Below are 17500 nucleotides of genomic sequence, written 5' to 3' on the forward strand. Positions count from 1 at the left end.
CCCATTTAGAAGTGGCTACTTCATTCGCGCTTTCCTTAACTTTTCGCCACAATATGGCAGTCCGCTTGATACTGTAAGGCGTAATCTTTCCAAAGGAGATTTTATTTGTGTCGCCAGCATAGCCTATTGACAATTTATGTTGTAAATAGGCCTACCTTATAAGCCTACCTGTAGCTTAGGGAAGCTAACAGCTTTCTATTAGGATCTAGTTTGTTAGTTACAGTTTTGTCATAACTCCCTGATGCATTTTTGCATTTAGAATAGCCAGAGCGTGGATATCTCAATCGGAAAATTAAACAATATCGGGTGCCATGGACTAGGCTGGGGTGAACCCAGCCTGATCTGCCCGCTATTTATTTTTTTATTTCTTAAAAGATTGAGCTTGGTCTGGTGAAAGCCAGACTAGCCATGGACCTCAGTTACACAATGCAAGGGAACATGAATCAGCCTATATTTGCACGAACAATAACGGACAACAGTTCTTCAACTTTGGCCCGTTAAAATGTGCATGAACAGTCTAGCGACGCATTTCATCAAGGCCCATTTGGACATGTCAGTTATTTGCACCACTGGTTACATGTAAAACAGCATTTCGTTTCAGACTACTGTTACTTAATTTGTGCATTAACAATAACGTTTCAGACTACTGTTACTTAATTTGTGCATTGACAATAAAGTATTACATGAACTAAAGATGACTAAAATCTTATGTAGAAGAAGAAACATTCACAAAAAATCCATCCATCCAAAAATGACCTTTGTTTTTGAAAGGTGTTGAAAACGGCATGGAACTGACAGAGATGTTTTTGTTCATAAACAAACAAACAAACAAACAAACAAATAAATACATAAATAACATTATGCTGATACCTTTTGCTTTTCCCAAATACAATGTAGCCTACAGGTGTAAATGACCTTTCATCAATCAGTTGCAATGGATGAACTGTGATGAACTGCCCTACTTGTGATTGTTTAGAGATTTTAAAGGTTTTATAACAATGCTACATCTTCTTTGGCTATTCCACAATCTATTCAACTTTTCAGCACCAGTGGGCTACTTTCTGTGCAGCCGCACACACACACTCAGGCATGCCAAACAAGCATACACAAAAGTTTCAAGAGTGGGGGATGGAGTAAAATATGGAGACAAATTGAAGTGTGATTTATTTTCGCAGAACGGCTGTACAGGACTGAGCGGTGGTCATATTTTGTACCGCTATGCGGTACATCTAGTTTTTCCTGTTCCAGACTAATATTTTCCTTCCAACATTCACTGACTACCTGCAAAACCACCCACTCTCATTCTGGCCCATCGGCCTTAATGGAATAATAAACAACACTGCGATGTTGGCATTGAATCATCAAAATGGAATTTGAGAGTTTTTTGATATTAAGGGACATTTTCTTCCTGTCTAAGTGCTTTCCGCATCACTGGCTATGTTTGGGGCTGATGCAGATTTTGGCAATGAGAAAACATGGGCTGGTTGAAGTTGAAAACGTCTAACCACAGCGTGTCCATTTTTAGATGACATGGCGATGAGTAACACACGGACCCCATCACCATTCAGGAACCGACATTTCAGCAGGAAAAAAACAGTTTGCATTTTTCTGCAAAGTGCCTAAAGCCATACTGCTCATATTCTGAGAGCAGGTTTATCAAAATTCCTTAGCCACTTCCGTCCATCCTCTGGTGAAGGACAGCCAATTCATCCATTCATTTATTCATGTATTCATCCATGCATGCATCCAGTCACTCATACACAGCAGCACCGCACAGAAGAAAGAAGTGCAAACATATTGGAGTATAAACCACCAGCAGACAGCAATAAAAACATAACATAAAAACAACTATTTACTCCCCAATTCACATCCACCCTTTATCTCAATTGAACTGTTCCTGTCGATGCAGCGGCGTCTGCCAACAGAAAGACAAACAGGGCCTTGGATTCTAAGCAGCACCGCACTCTTCATCATTCCACCCCCACACTCCACCGAGGGCGGAGAACATCAACCGGAGTGAAAAAAACACCACACAACATAGCCAAACACTCAAACACTGACACACAGACACACACACAAGCACCAAAAACATTGACAGGTTGACAGATATGGAGTTTTTAATGGCGCAACTGCAAAATACATTTTCAGAGATGCTGATGGGTTTTTCCCCGCGTTTTTTCTTCTTCTTTCCTTTGGCTCAGGATGACGAAACACGTATTGTGGGTCCAAGGTCTTTCCGATTCCCTGATTCCAAACATGCCAAGGTCTTTCCGATTCCCTGATTCCAAACATGCCAAGGTTTTTCCGATTCCCTGATTTCAAACATGCCGGTCACCTCTTGCTCTCTGCCCTTGACCCTGAATCATGGCGGCACCCACTAGAGCCTCACTTCTGCCGGGCGCCTCACCCATGCACCGGGACATGGCTATAAATACCGCCGGCATGTGCCCAAGCTCTGCGCGCCGACTGACAAACCTCTTATTAGCGAGACGTGTTTGACAGCTGCACAAGTCGAAGTCGCTAACTTAATGTGGATGGCGGAGTGGAAATCAGTCGAGGGCCTCGCCATGCAGCACAAATGTGCGACAGATGTATGGGAGCCGTGTACACGCAGTCATTTATTCCGACGCTACGCCGATGACAGAGCGAGGGCTGCGGCGTAGAACCGGCATTAGAACGCGTTCTAACCATCTGAAGACAGGCGGGGAGCGAGGATGGGAAGAGAGAGAGAGAGAAGCCTCATTCTCATGACTGGCTGCTGATGAGACTTCAGCTTCCTTTAAACATATTACAGATGGGACTTTGAAGCTTTTAGAGCTGGGGGGAAAGAGCTTAGGGCTGTCAATCAGCGATGGCTGAAGACGCCGCTAGAGCAAAGCCAAGTCACTCTCTGAGAAAGAGAGAGAGAGAGAGAGAGAGAGAGAGAGAGGAAGAAAGAGAGAGAGACAGAGAGAGAGAGAGAGAGAGGGTGGGGGGAGAGTGATGAAAGCGTAAGAGTGGGCACAAGAAATGAGAGAAGATGAGTGAGTTAGTGCGAAATGATAGAGTAAAACAGGTTGGTAAACGAAGAGAAAGAAAGAGAGAGATATGGAAGTCAGATGCGGTGATATTCTCAGACTGTCGCAGAGAGAGAGAGAGAGAGAGAGCGACAGAAGGAGAGAGGAGTGAGAGATAAAAGCGAGAGATGAGATGGGATGAGAGCGTGACAGGAAGGCGGCAATCAGAGGAGGGGACGCGAGGCGGATGAGGGAATGGGAATGGAAGACTGAGAGAGGAGCTGGAGTTCAACTCTTCAGCCTGCTGCCGGCCCGCTGATTGATGGCTAACAGAGGTGGCCTGACAGGCGTTTCATGGCTTTGATTTATGTGGTGGCAGCGGCGGGGGGGGGGGGGGGGGGGGCGCTGCCACCACGAGGAAGGCGGCGCTGGCCTCTCGACGCCCTGTCGCTACGCTACGCTATGCCACACCGCGCCAGACCACACCACGCCACGACATGTCTAGCGCTCCACACCACGCTCCACGCTCCTCACTGCTAGCGCCCAATGAGCTGGAATCTGTCAGCAGCTCCACGGAGCCACACCAGCACTCACCCACAGGCACACGCCACCTGGGCTGGGACCTCAATTTCTCAGGAGCAGCTCCACTCGCTTACTAGCCTAAACATGCAGGTAAACAAATGCACACACACACACACACACACACACACACACACACACACACACACACACACACACAGATACTTTCACAAGGCTCATTTACTGTGATTCCCATCAGAAGAGTACACTACTGTTTTCAAGGTGCAAATGCCTTCCTTTCAAAATTTGGCCGGGCTTCCAAAAATTCCACCTGTTGTCATGGCAACAGGTGCAGGTGATGGCGCCCCTGAAGGGTGATTGACAGCCTGCCGTCAGTCACAGCCATTTTGTGAAGAAGGGCCGTGGCTGGAGTGTATGCATCCCAATATGGCGCAGCATGCGGCCGTGCCGACAGGAAACATTGTGGATTCTCTCCGTGGCTCCCCCTGCACTCTCCCATTATCTACACCGACCATCTCATTTGCAGCCAAAATCACAATTAATCTGCTGTCATTTTCACAGCCAACAGTAGCCTGCGAAAAGATAGCCAAAACACATAGCCTACACACATACACACACACACAAACATATACACAAACACACACACACACTCAGTCACCGAAACACACTCACTCTCAAAAACCCAAGTGTCAGCAGTTCATAACACCAATCCCTGATTTGTTCCTGTCACTAATATTCCCCAACTTTGGGAGTACAACAAGAGGAGAAATGACATTCACACGCTGCGTCGCCCTGAGCCCCACTGCTGTGATTGCTGTGATCTCTTTATCCGTGGCTTCATGAATATCAGTCTGTCCATCCTGATTGCTCTGCACCATAGAGCTTTCTGTCCCGACAAACATTTCCTGTAATGATGCGCTCCAGGCCTGAGTGGAAGGCAGGCCTCGTTCCCATCAGCCCGGCAACACCACCACCACCGCCACCACCACCACCGCCACCACCGCACCGAGTATGGCATGCCGGCAAACAAGATGAGGCAAACAACACTGATGGATATCACAAGTTTCTCAATTACCGCCACCACACACCAAAGCCCACCGCCCAGGCCATAATGTCTCATTTCCGGAGATAATGGACACGTTTGGGATGCAAGTTGGCAGGTGGGGGTTGGGGGTGAGGGATGGGACGGGATAGGAGGAGATGGGAGGGTGGTGTGTGCGTGGGTGGGTGGGGTGGTGGATGAGAGGATGGATTGAGAGGAGAGTCCATTCTCCTGCTGCCCAGCAGCCCCTCCACCCACATCATCAGGCTCCCTGCATGTGCTCATGCACAATGGATGAAGCAAATTGGCCTCCCCAGAGGAGGAGCATGGACATCACTTACTCACTCTGTTCCATCAGAGCCAGCACAGGGAGAACAAAGACACTTCTGCGCGCACACACACACACACACACACACACACACACACACACACACACACGCGCACGCGCACGCGCACGCACACACACACACCCATATGCGCACACACACACATACTGTACACGCACACACACACACCCATACACGCACGCACACACACACGCACACGCACACACACACTCGTTTCCACACACGTACACACACACACACATTTGTTTCCACAAACGTACACACACACACACACACACACACACACATTCGTTTCCACACACGTACACACACACACATACACTAAACACACAGGCCCATATCCCCAAAGCTCCAATGCGCACATGGAGTCTCTCCAGGACAGTGGAAGGCATGGCTGATTGAACCTGCCTCAATGATTTGCGGAGCTAGCTGCCAGAAAATCGTCCAATTAAAAAAGCCACAGGCCAGGGCATGGCCGTGGGGGGAGAGAGAGTACGGCTCAGCTCAGCTCCACACAGCACAGCAGAAAGAAAGAGAGATCAGCACAGAACAGCACAATAATGCCACTGAAGAGGAAGCTGCAGGGGGGAAAAAGATACACACAGCAGACGCAGAGCAGCAGAGCGGAGGCGATGGGGTCCTGATCCCAGGCCTGCCCCAGAGCGCCGCAGCACACACAGGGTAAACACTCGGGACGCTTAAATCTCCTCCACAGCCCACAGGCACGCTCGCTAGCACACTCGCTGGACTATTTTTGTGTTTGTGTGTGAGTGTGTGTGTGTGTGTGTGTGGGGGGGGGAGGCTACAGTATCGGCTTCTGCAAACGCAGACATGCTACATTCCACCCCACCCCTGTCATGCAGCTGCGACTGCAAGGGATTTTGGGAATTGGTGGCCCAGTGGAACTACAGAAGGCAGGGATGATGGCAGAGAATGGAAGGAGAGGCTACAGCTGTGTGGGCGTGTTTGTGTGTGTGTTCGTGTGTCTGTGCGTGTGGGCGTGTGTGTGTGTGCGTGTGTCTGTGTGTGTGGGCGTGTGTGTGTGTTTTTGTGTGTCTGTGTGTGTGGGCGTGCTAGCGGCGAGCAAGCAGCGTTGGGAGCGTCGGCTGAGAGTGCGCAAGCACGCCAACGATGAAATGTTTGAACTCGTTACGGAGCGGATCAGAGCGCGAACGCTGACTCGAATTCCTCCACGCCAGTGCGACGCAGACGCAGGCATTTTCACGCTCAAACGGCACAACTCGCTCAGACGCAAAGCAGGAAATGAACAGGTGTTAATGTGAGTGTCGGTATTGAACAAGCTCATTTCTCACATCAAATTTCCTGCAACAACAGCTTTTTATCCTCCCATGGCAGCTGTTAGTAAAGTGTGCTATATCATATACCAATTGAGTTGTGTGATGAAGTTGATGAACAAGATAAAATATGATTAGAACGACATCTGTACTGTAGATGTGAAATCCTATATAATGACCAATTATATTCAGTGAGACTGCTGTGTCTATAGTGTGAAGAGGAGAGAGAAGTAGTAATTTGCTTAAAGGAGAAGTCCATGATTCTCATTTAAAACACCTTTTGTCCAATTAAGTGAAATGCTCCTTATGGTCCCCTAATATGTCTGTTCAATCTGTGCGATCCAAAATAAATGGTAAAGTCCATGATAAACAAACAAAGTGGCTCAGCCCTAGCCATAATCAATTCCACCAAAATGAACACATAGCCTGAGGAACACTGGAGGAAGGAGGCGTAATACGATTGGCTTTTGAGCTTAAAAGCAGAATGGCGGAGCTTAAGAACAGAGCGGTGCCGTCTGGGCTGTGCTGTGCTGTGCTGTGCTGGGCTGGGCTGTGCTGGGCTGGGCTGTGCTGGGCTGCATGGGGGGGCTGAGAGCTGGCTACTCACACTTGCTGGGAGAACTCCGGGGGCTCGTCGTTGACGTTGGCCATGCGCAGGCGCACTGTGGCCGTGCCGGTGCGCGGCTCCTCGCCCCTGTCCACCGCCATCACCACAAACTCGTACAGGTGGTTGGGCCGCTCGTAGTCCAGGGGCCCGGCGGGGAAGATGGTGCCGTGAGCCGAGATACTGAAGTCCGGGCTCAGAGTGTAGTAGGCGATCTCAGCATTCTGCTCCGAGTCACAGTCACTGGCCGACACTGAGGGACAGAGGGAGAGAGGGAGAGATGTTATAGGAGCAAAAAGCAAAGCAAAGCAAAGAAAGAAAGACAGAAAATGACAGAGAAAAGGATGAAGAGAGCCAAAGAGAAGAAATGACATAGGCGAAAAGAGCTAGAAATATAATGAAGTGATCCTAAATCCTGTCATGACCATGGTGAATATTAAAATATTAAATCCAGTTAGTTCTGGGCATGACATTAAAATTAATCATAGCACATCACAGTCAAAGCCGCATTGCTCGCTGTGCTGGAATATGCCATAGCTCAGTGATGGAAAGGGACCACTTGAGACTGCTTGCTCCGGGGCTAGTGCAGCTAACATCCCCTGTGAGATTTCAACAAGCACATTTACAGCTTCCCCCCTCAGCCAACACTTCCCCTTTCATCCCCTCTGATTATGCTTCGCAGAGCAGCTTGCACATTCAGCTACATCAATATTTTCATGTTGACAATACACCCGTGATCCTTACAGAATGTGCCTGGCCTGGATTACACTACCTGCTTCCTATTATTACTGTACAATGCTGTAGGATCTCCAGTGGAACTGGAGACTTGCGTAACATTTATTTTTTTTTTTTTTTTGGGTGATGTCACTTGACCTTAATCTCCTTCCCACACCTCTTGCAGTGGCGGCAGCATCGTGAATTTAATAATCCTCCAGTTTGGACAGGATCCCTTGGCTGGCTCAAGCGCTTTAGTGTCTTGTTCATGCTGATGCACTCGGGGCTCTTGTTTCCCGCCACCTACACACGCACGCTGCCAGGGGCCGACTAATCCCACCTCAAACAGCCACCACAAGTTCACATGACAGCACTGCGAATGTCACTATTTTCCTCAAAAGCGCTTTTTAATGTTGAATTCTACATCAGGCAATTGATGATAACTAATGACTTTTCTCTCCTCTTTGTGCATTTTTTTTTGTCTTTAAACTATCCCCATCACTCACTGCTCCTACACACCTGTAGAGAGACACTGACACACACAAACACACACACACACACACATGCACACAGATGCTCCTGTGCACACACCTGCTGTGAGGACACGGCACATCTGTAGGAGATCTTAACAAAAACACCTTCCACAATCTGTCAGATAAGCTCAGAAAATGTCTGCCAACAATCCGTTACGCCAAAATGCCCGTCACAGGTCACCTTTTTGGTCCGCCATTTGTGGACCGCCGCCTGCCTGTCTCCCTCATGCTGAGGTACTCCCTGAGGGGGAATCAGCGACACCTGGGAGCCTCTCATGTGCCCGCTCTCCTCTGGCGGGCCATGGCCGGTGGCAGATGCTTCTGGGCGCCGTTCACATTGCGACGTTCGGGAGGGTAAACACAAGTGCCTGCGTGGGATGCTGGCCGCAGCCTCCATGGCGGAGCAATTTAAAAACATGAGGCGATGCCATGATTCCCCCTCAGACAGGAGCCGCATTCAAGACATGCGGCAAAGGGCTGGGGTGAGGACTTGATGAAAACACTGTGGGCCCTATTTTAATGGTCTGAAACGGAAGTGTCTTCGCGCAAAACGCAAGTGACTTTGTGGGCGGATCTTGGGCGCTGATGCTATTTTACCGGCGGGATATTGACTGTTGCACCCGACGCAAATCTAAAATGGGGTGGTCTGAAGTAGCTACATTAATCATGGGTGTGGTTTGGGCGTAACGTGCAATAAACCAATCAGAGCGTCATCTCACATTCCCTTTAACAACAGGCACGCTTGTTCCATAGCTGATTGCTATTATGGTGGCGTATTTGCCAGGCGCAGCCAGGAGCGTTCACAGCGCTATAATCACTGTTCAGTTAGGAACAGTTAGCTATTGATTTTTCATCTTGACAAAATGTAATACAGAATTGTCACAAAGACATACTTTCCGATGTTTTGGGATCATTCTCACTGAATCACGAGGTTATGAATGCATGGTGATATATTTGCAATGTACAATGTAATCTAACATTACCTCTCTATAGACAATGCATATCTTCCGTCAGTTAATCTCTTCTCTCCCGTGCTGCCGCTGGGGCATTTGGGTTAAATGGCATCGGCATGCAGTTCAACATCACGTCTCCTTAAGTCCTCTAACATTTCCTAATTTATGTCATCAACACATCAGTGATTCGTGAAAATGTGTACGCTAGATTTATGCCTATTTTTTCACATGGACACCACTCTGATTTCCCTCGAGTGGTAATATTTTTCTTTAAAATTATGTATGGTTTACAGAAATGGGAACTACATTGTATAGATGAGAGGAGCTAAGTGTGCGTTGCGCAGCACAGGCGGCCAAGCAAGGGCTTCGTTTAAGTTGACCTAACTTTCAACTCTGCACAGTATCCCATTAACTGCGTGACAGTAGACTATTTACAATATTTTCTGTAAAGCAGAGCTTGTAAACACATTATCATCAACTTAATTCACGCACAACATTTATTTGAGCAGGAGAGAGAATAACAATGAATGGATGCAGCAACTACAGAAATTGTACAGAAATTGTAACCATACTTGCTGCTTTCTTGTACTATCTGTTGCTGGTTAACAGCACATGAAAAGCTGATTTAAGCTAATTCACTAACTCAAGACTTCAAGGCCATCATGGATATAAAAGTTTTTTGAAAATAACGAAAGGATGGAGGGAACATAGCAAAGCTTGGAGTTATTTCAGATGGGCTACAACAAGGTAGGCAAAATTATGGTGCTTAAAACCTTACACAACGGTAAATTGGAACAAAACTAAAAGTAACTTTAGCCTTTATAGGGCTGTAGCCTATAAAGTTGTCCAGATTAATAGGTCGTAATTAGGCGTTGTTGTAAAGATATTGCATGTAGATGTTGTACTTTATAGGCTACTAAATATTTAGGTCACCAATGCACGAACAAAACCGGGAAATGGACAAATATTATCAAGGCTTTGAATGTTTCTGTCTGTGCACGGGGGTGTCTGTAGATTGGTGTGCAACGCATTCATTCATGCAGGCCTGTGGTCATGCATGCGCCCTTAAAATAGCATCTGCATTTTCGCCACAGACTTTAGACCAGGGAGTTCCTGGTCTGTGGCGGAATTGTTTTCTGAAACTGCAAAATATCAACAGTGAACGTTTGCGCCGGAACACGCCCCGTCTTTTCGCTGAACCGCCCCCGTGGGCGCAATCGAATTCCCTAATTTACAGGCATGTACCTGTGGAGGGAAAATTCCAATATGCGCTGACTGCAAAATAGGAAAGACAAACTCGCGAGTATACAAAGTCAATTGCGCCAGGACGGAAGATAGAGCCCTGTGTGTGTATGCAAGAGAGAGAGAGAGAGAGAGAGCGAGAGAGAGACAGAAAGAAATATTTATTTACTCTGTGAGCTCTGGTTTGTTTGTGTTGTATGTGTTGTTTTAGTGTGTGTGTGTGTATGTTAGTGTGTGTGTATGTTAGTGTGTGTGTGTGTGTGTGTGTGTGTGTGTGTGTGTGTGTGTGTGTGTGTGTGTTAGAGAGAGAGAGATAGAGTGTGTATGTGTCTGTCTGTCTGTGTGTCTGTGTGTGTGTGTGTGTGTGTGTGTGTGTGTGTGTTAGAGAGAGAGAGATAGAGTGTGTATGTGTCTGTCTGTCTGTGTGTCTGTGTGTGTGTGTGTGTGTGTGTGTGTGTGTGTGTGTGTGTGTGTGTGTGTGTGTGTGTAGACGTTAACTAAAAGTCAAGTTAAAATGAGTGTGTTTTGTATGTTTATGTTGGTGTTGTCAGCTTTGGTGTCTAAGTGATAACTGAAGGTGTTGTTGTGCGGTCACGCCCGTCCCCCCAGCCCTGGCTGAGGTGTCGCTCTGTCGTCCCCCCGCGCGCTGCCCCGTTCTCCCCACTGACAGTCCGCTCACACCGCCGCTCGACTCACCTTGCAGCAGAGAGGTTGCTGTGGTTACGGTCTCTGGGATGCCGTCGTTGCTGTAAATGGACTGCTGGAACTCCGGGACGCAGTCGTTCTCATCGGTGATGATGACCCGTACCTTCGACAAAAAACAAGGACGGAAAGAAAAAAATAGAATCAGATAAGAGCACAAACAATCTGTCTGGAGAAAAAAAGGGGGGAAAGGGGCTGAGAAAAGTACAAAAAAGAACAGAAAAAGAGAACATGAGGCTGAGGGGAGGGGGGGATGAACTCAGGAGAATTGAGGTTGAAATAAACAGAGAGAAAAGAGAGGAGAGGGTATTGGATGAAGGGAAAAGGTGGATTGTGGGTACGTGGCTCAGGCGTAAACACATTTCTGAATGCCTTTGATTATCGGCGGGGGGTGGAGGAGTGTGAGAGGAGGAGAGCGGGGGATTTGCCAGCTAGTAATCGTCCCTGGTGTTTATCGCCACGGAGGAAAGCAGCTTTCGCTAGATTGCCCTTTTACTGCCAATTGCGCCAAGCAGCGGAGAGCCGTCTCCTGTCTTCCTGCCGGATTCTGCTGAGGTCACAGCAGATGAGCACAAGAGACGCTCCTCGGAGTTTGCCCCCTCTTTCTCTCCCTCTTCTCCATCACGCACTCCCTCACTCGCTCTCGTCTGACAAAAGCCCTTCTCTCTCTGTCTCCCTCTTTCTCCAGAACTGGCTTGGATTGAAAGTCATCAACTATTCCAACATTTAGTCATCCAGGTATATTAATGGGAAACCGTAGGATAATGGGCTCGCCAAGGTGACCTGATTTTCCATCCAATAAGAGGGAGAGTTAATCATGGAGACAAGACTGACAGGAGGACACCGCACTCCTCCCGATTCAAATGAGAACTTACAACATTTGCATAAAAATACCATATAAACCTTTATCATCCCGCCTCACTTGACTTCTATCAGCTAAAGCAAATCTGTCTCCTCAAGAGTCGACACACTTTCAAATTGTGGTTATTAACTGGTAATTTTTCAGGAGGAGACACAATGTAACTGATTTTTACACATGGGTGCCTATAAATATCCCAGCATTATGGAGCATCTCTGGCATGATTTAAAAGGCGCTAATAAAATCCAAAATATAACAATGGTGAGAAAAAGGAGGAGGTGCCTTATCTCTGATCTTCAGAGTACAACAAAAGTGTTACCTTTTATCTGCTTTTTAGTTTTCCAAAGCGTTTCCAGCCTGCTTCGAATAAATGACTCTAAATACACAGCTTACAGTATGCGTGGTCGATAGTTGTGAATATTTCATCCTGCCTCATACATGCGGGAGGGAGATTTTGAAAGCTTCTGAAACAAATCAATCAAAAACACAGAGCTTGTTGTCTGTCCCCTGGGACACTAGCATGCATGTGTGCTGCCAAAGCACTGGTGGAGAGCTAGAGACGGGGTGCACTGGGAGAGCCAGACGGCTCTGCTCAACACACAGTAAGGGACAGGGGATGCCACCACCGTTTGGATTGGGGCGGCCCGTTAGGTAAACCAACACACAGATTAACGACAGGGGAGGAGGCCACAGCACCTGCACACGTGAGGACAACAGCAGCTGCACATGGTCAGGGCTGGATGGATGACAGAGCAAGAGCGTGGCTGACAAGCGCTAACACAGCACGGGAGAGGGAGCGACTGTGTGTGCAGAAGATCAAAAATGTAATATTCATGGGGCACGGGTGAGCAGCGCTGAACCAGAGGTCAGGGCATGGAGGGCAGCGGAGTGAGGCCGGGGCAGGGGCGTGGGCCGCGGTGCCCCCGTCTGCCCGCCATGCTTCACCTGGCCCGCGTCGGCAAATTCAGAGCCCTCCGCTGACTTTAAGCTCACAGGATTAGACAGATCTTAGGAGCAGCTGCCAGTTCTCTGCCGCCTCCTCTTGTTTGCTCCAAACAATCCCCCCCCCCACACACACACACACACACACACACACACCCTCTCCCTGCCTGCCTCCATGCCTCCACCCCCGTCTGCACAGCCACCCTCATCCACCTCCCCCATCCTGACTTCCTCACTACGGCAGAGTTAGTGGAACAGTCTTGCTTCCCGTCGCCGGCCCGCACCCTCCCACCCTCCGCGGCCCCGGGGCCAGGGGGAACCCACGGATCAGTGAGCAGAGAGAGTCCCACCATGGCAGGGGAGGATTTAGTCCTGCGGGGCCCTGTGTCTTGGCGCACGGCATGGATGCCACTGCCTGCTTCTTGCTTGACTTTGATCTGCATTTTGCCCCCGCACTTCAACACCCCCCCCCCCCCCCCCTCCGAGCGCCTTCTGATCTCCCTCTGCCCAGAGGGCACGGATGGCACGGGCTCACCACCTACAGCAGTCATGCATCATGATCACCCCCCCCCCCACACACACACACACACACACACACTGACAAATGAATGTCTCGGTGATGGTAGAATTTTTCTTCGTTTCAGCAGCCATCATCGACCGCCACCCAAGAAGGCTCCTCTCCTCTCCTCTCCTCTCCTCTCGTCTCCTCTCCTTTCCTCTCGTCTCCTCTCCTTTCCTCTCGTCTCCTCTCCTTTCCTCTCGTCTCGTCTTGTCTGTGAGGCCTCAATGCGATGCATCCCACAGTGAAGTAAAGAAGCCGCTCGCTTCCTCCCGGGAGCTTTGGCAGAAGTTTGTCGCCGTGCCGACTGATAAGCAAATCTAGACAATCCTGTCAATCAATCCCCTCTATTTTTCTTCAACTTCTCTGCGCTGTCAAGCTTTTTTCTCTCTGAAGCGTCACATTGCAGAGGGCTCAATTTTATGGGGTTGACACTGATGCTGACTGACGGCTAGCATGCCCCTTACGTGTGCGAGGGGACTGATGAGCACCCCTCACGCTGGCTCTCAAGCACCCCTAAAACACACACACACACACACACATACACACACACACACACACACACACACACACACACACACACACACACATCCTGGGTTTGACCTACCTCGGCAGCGCTGCTCAGGCTGTTCTGGGTCTCGCTGGCCCGGACCAGCAGCAGGTAGCGGTGTTGGTCACTCTCGTAGTCGACGGTGCGCGTGAGGCTGATCTCGCCCGTCTCCTGGTGGATGGTGAACAGGCTGCTGGGGTTGATCACCAGGCTGTAGCTGATGGGCTGCTTCTGGAAGGAGAGCGCTGGGGTGACCAGGAAACTAAACCGGGGAAGGGGGAGAGAGAGAAGAAATATCAGCCTGCCATTCAGTTACCAACACCATCTTCATTTAGAGTTGTCAATGGCTGCTGTAATGACATTAGGCTTTGAGAGAGTGATGTGTAGAGTCTGTGCTATAGCTATAGACCCAGAGATACCACATCCTTCGCTCGAAGGCAGAGCAGCCACTGAACTGCCATGCTCATACTGTACTGACTTATCTGGATGTCAGGCCTGCGGGCGCACTCACTGTATCAGTGGATCAGTGTGATCAGTCTCTGTCAGTGGGTCCCTGTGGGTCCAGCCGAAGCCGGCCAACCAGCCTGACTCCATTAGATCATCGCCTGAGCCCATCAGAGAGGGAGACCTGTGTGTGTGTGTGTGTGTGTGTGTGTGTGTGTGTGTGTGTGTGTGTGTGTGTGTGTGTGTGTGTGTGTGTGTGTGTGTGTATGGGTGTATGTTGGGGTATTTGGGGGGGGGGGGGGTACTCGATCCCACCATACCCCGCAAAGCCAACGCAATAACAGAAAGTAAGATTGTGACTGGAGGGATGCAAGGCCCAAGCCTGATCAAATGTGAGGGGAGAGGCCCCCAGCCTGGTGCTGATGCCCAAGTCCCAGTAAGCCTGTTAAAGCAATTACATCCACACCCACGAGAGAGAGAACGAGGGCATCAGAGAGAGAGAGAGAGAGAAGAGAGAAGAGAGAGAAGGAGAGTGGAGGGTAGAGAGAGAGATCAGAGGGTGGTTACTAGGATGGAGCAATATAGAGGGAGCGTACATGCTGCACAGCGTGCGTGGGGGAAATGAAAGTCAACACCTTATGCAAATAACTACAATAGCAAAACGAGCTGGTTCTATCTTTAAAGGGCCTTGGCTACTAAAACAGCAGGGAAGAAGAAAAGACAGAATTCAAGTCAAGTCATGTCAGAGAGAGGGAGAGGAAGAGAGCAGAAAAGAGAAATGTCAATGGGAAGTGGTTGCAGCAGAGGTGGAGAGGGGGGAGAGAGCCACAGGCAAATGGCACTGCTGTCATGCTGCCACAGTGTAGTCAGTGAGCACTGCCATAGGAGAGGAGAGGAGGCCCGTCTTCACCTGCAGCCATTTGATGTGGCTAATAAAGAGTCAACAATGGTGTCGGTGCTCACATTTCCACTCATTTGTGCTGTGAATACTGAAACGACTCGCAGGATTTCAATCCCCCAGAGGCAAACATCAAAATGGTGGCCTTTGGATGGATGTTGACTTTGTTTTAACCTTAACAATTACTGTTTAAAATTCAAAGGTGTCAATGTTTTCGATTTCATTCTGACAACGTGGGTCAGGTAAGAATAAAAATGCTTGGTTGAATGCTTGGTTGAATTTCTTATTATGCTCTTTAGCACGTCAATTAACTTTTATATATTTGCACACCTATGAACTTGTTCCAGGTTTTTGGCCGCATTACACTTGAATATTAAAGTCGTTGGGAAGTTTGAATTAACTGTCACATTGCAACAGAGTTACAAATTAGCAATCTGACAGAAATGCAGACCATAGCAACGTTGTTACCTATGTCTGATATAGCGATTAGCTCAGTTACACTGCTTTTGGAGAAGGGACAACAGTGATTTTACAAAGCTCAGACAATTCCTGGGATATTCTAGCTTGGCATTGAGAGAGATGGAACTAACGACTGGGCGTTGTCCCAGCAACCATCCATTTAGAATTTGTGATGGCAGTAAATTGAGAATGAGTCGATGTGTGGAAGAAAGTAGTAGTTCTACAAACAAGACAGTTTTAGCGATGAAAACATGGAAATTATATTAGCCAATTAAGATTGGTATAACCAGGAAGATGGACAGTACTTGGGTAGCAGAAGTTAATGCATTTCGAGGTGTAACATTGCCACCACAAACGTGAATTAACTTTTGCTACCCGAATACCGTGAAGTCCATTATCCCTTACATAGCTAAGGACAAAATGTCTCTGCAGCTCCTGAATGCAATCGGAAAACAGTAGTTTTAAATTTTTAAATGGCATGGCAAGAGAATAAGAATGAGAGAGAGAGAGAGAGAGAGAGAGAGAGAGGGAGGACGGGGCCCTGGTGCAGTGGACAGAGAGTGCTGCCCTGTGCCGTGGGGACAGGTGAGGCTGGAGTGTCATGCAGCTCAGGTACTAGCTTGTCAGAGCGCTGTGTGTGTGAGGCATATTAAAGACACACATGGCTGAGTGTTCACACACACATACGGCTCCTCGCCTAATGAGCTGAGCTTGTAACCCCAAGGCTCTAAATTAATGCTTCAGTGAACTGTAGTGTTCATAGTAGAGTGGGGAATGAGTGTGTGTGTGTGTGTGTGTGTGTGTGTGAGAGAGAGAGAGAGAGAGAGAGAGAGTGACCCTGTGTGTGTGGCAGGAGGCGCATGTGACTATATTAATGTTTATATTCATACTCCATGTTCCCTGTGTGAATCACTCAAAACCTGTACTGAAATGAGACAAATTTAGTGTGAGCAGAGGTGTATGTGTGCATGCCCACCAGCACATTTTACTTGGACAAGTGACATATGGATTAATGGCAATGTGTTCTGGCATGTGTGTGTTTTTGCATACGTGTGTATTTATCCATATAGTATGTGTGCATGTGTTAAGGTATATATATATATATGTATAGTATGTGCTTGTGTGCTTGTGTTTGTGTGTGCGTGCGTGCGTGCGTGCGTGCGTGCGTGAGTGCGCGCGTGTGTGTGTGTGCGTGCGTGCACGTGCGTGCGTGTGCGTGCATGTGCGTGTGTGTGCGTGCATGTGCGTGTGTGTGTGTGTGTGTGTGTGCGTGCGTGTGTGTGTGTGTGTGTGTGTGTGTACTCACGCCTGGCCCTCGGGCGTGTTCTCGGGGATGGTGATGGTGTAGGAGGTGTTGGTGAACTGCGGGGGGCGCGGGCCGGCCACCACGGACAGCACGGCGGGGGCACTGCGGCTGGCCTGCCTGTCGGCCGCCACCACGGTCAGCAGGTACTCGCGCTCGCGCTGCAGCGGCAGCCCCGTGGTGCGCACGTGCCCGCTCTTACGGTCCACCTCGAAACGGCCGTCTCCTCCTGCAGCACGGAGAGAACGGTCAATATGGCGGACATCTTACTCTGTCACACATGCACTCACACACTAATGGACACATATGCATGCATGTCTGCGCACACACACACACGCACACACACACACACACACACATTTTGTTCATAAAAAATTGTTCTCAGAGGAAGGAGAGCCCTACAGTAATGCTGATATACAGATGCACGCAAATAATCGAAAACGGTAGATGAGCTACATGCATTAGGTTAGCAAGAAACCACACACATATACACACGCGCGCACACAAACACACACACG

The 17500-nt window shown here is 48.8% G+C and overlaps 1 protein-coding gene across 1 annotated transcript in view; it reads right to left on the bottom strand.

Moving 5' to 3' along the window:
• Positions 1-17500, bottom strand: part of LOC143126329 (neural-cadherin) — a 158161-nt gene that overhangs the window by 96578 nt on the left and 44083 nt on the right. Inside the window, exons 3-6 of the mRNA XM_076288219.1 lie at positions 16986-17211; positions 13936-14140; positions 10963-11074; positions 6828-7077 (exon numbers count right to left, since the gene is read on the bottom strand). Coding sequence (XP_076144334.1) covers positions 6828-7077; positions 10963-11074; positions 13936-14140; positions 16986-17211 — 793 coding nt within the window. The remainder of the gene's footprint in view (positions 1-6827; positions 7078-10962; positions 11075-13935; positions 14141-16985; positions 17212-17500) is intronic.

Source organism: Alosa pseudoharengus, unplaced genomic scaffold, assembly GCF_046254945.1.
Source record: "Alosa pseudoharengus isolate Yale_2024_CS ecotype anadromous, Long Island Sound unplaced genomic scaffold, YU_APseudo_1.1 YU_APseudo_1.1_scf_16, whole genome shotgun sequence".
Taxonomy (NCBI): domain Eukaryota; kingdom Metazoa; phylum Chordata; class Actinopteri; order Clupeiformes; family Clupeidae; genus Alosa; species Alosa pseudoharengus.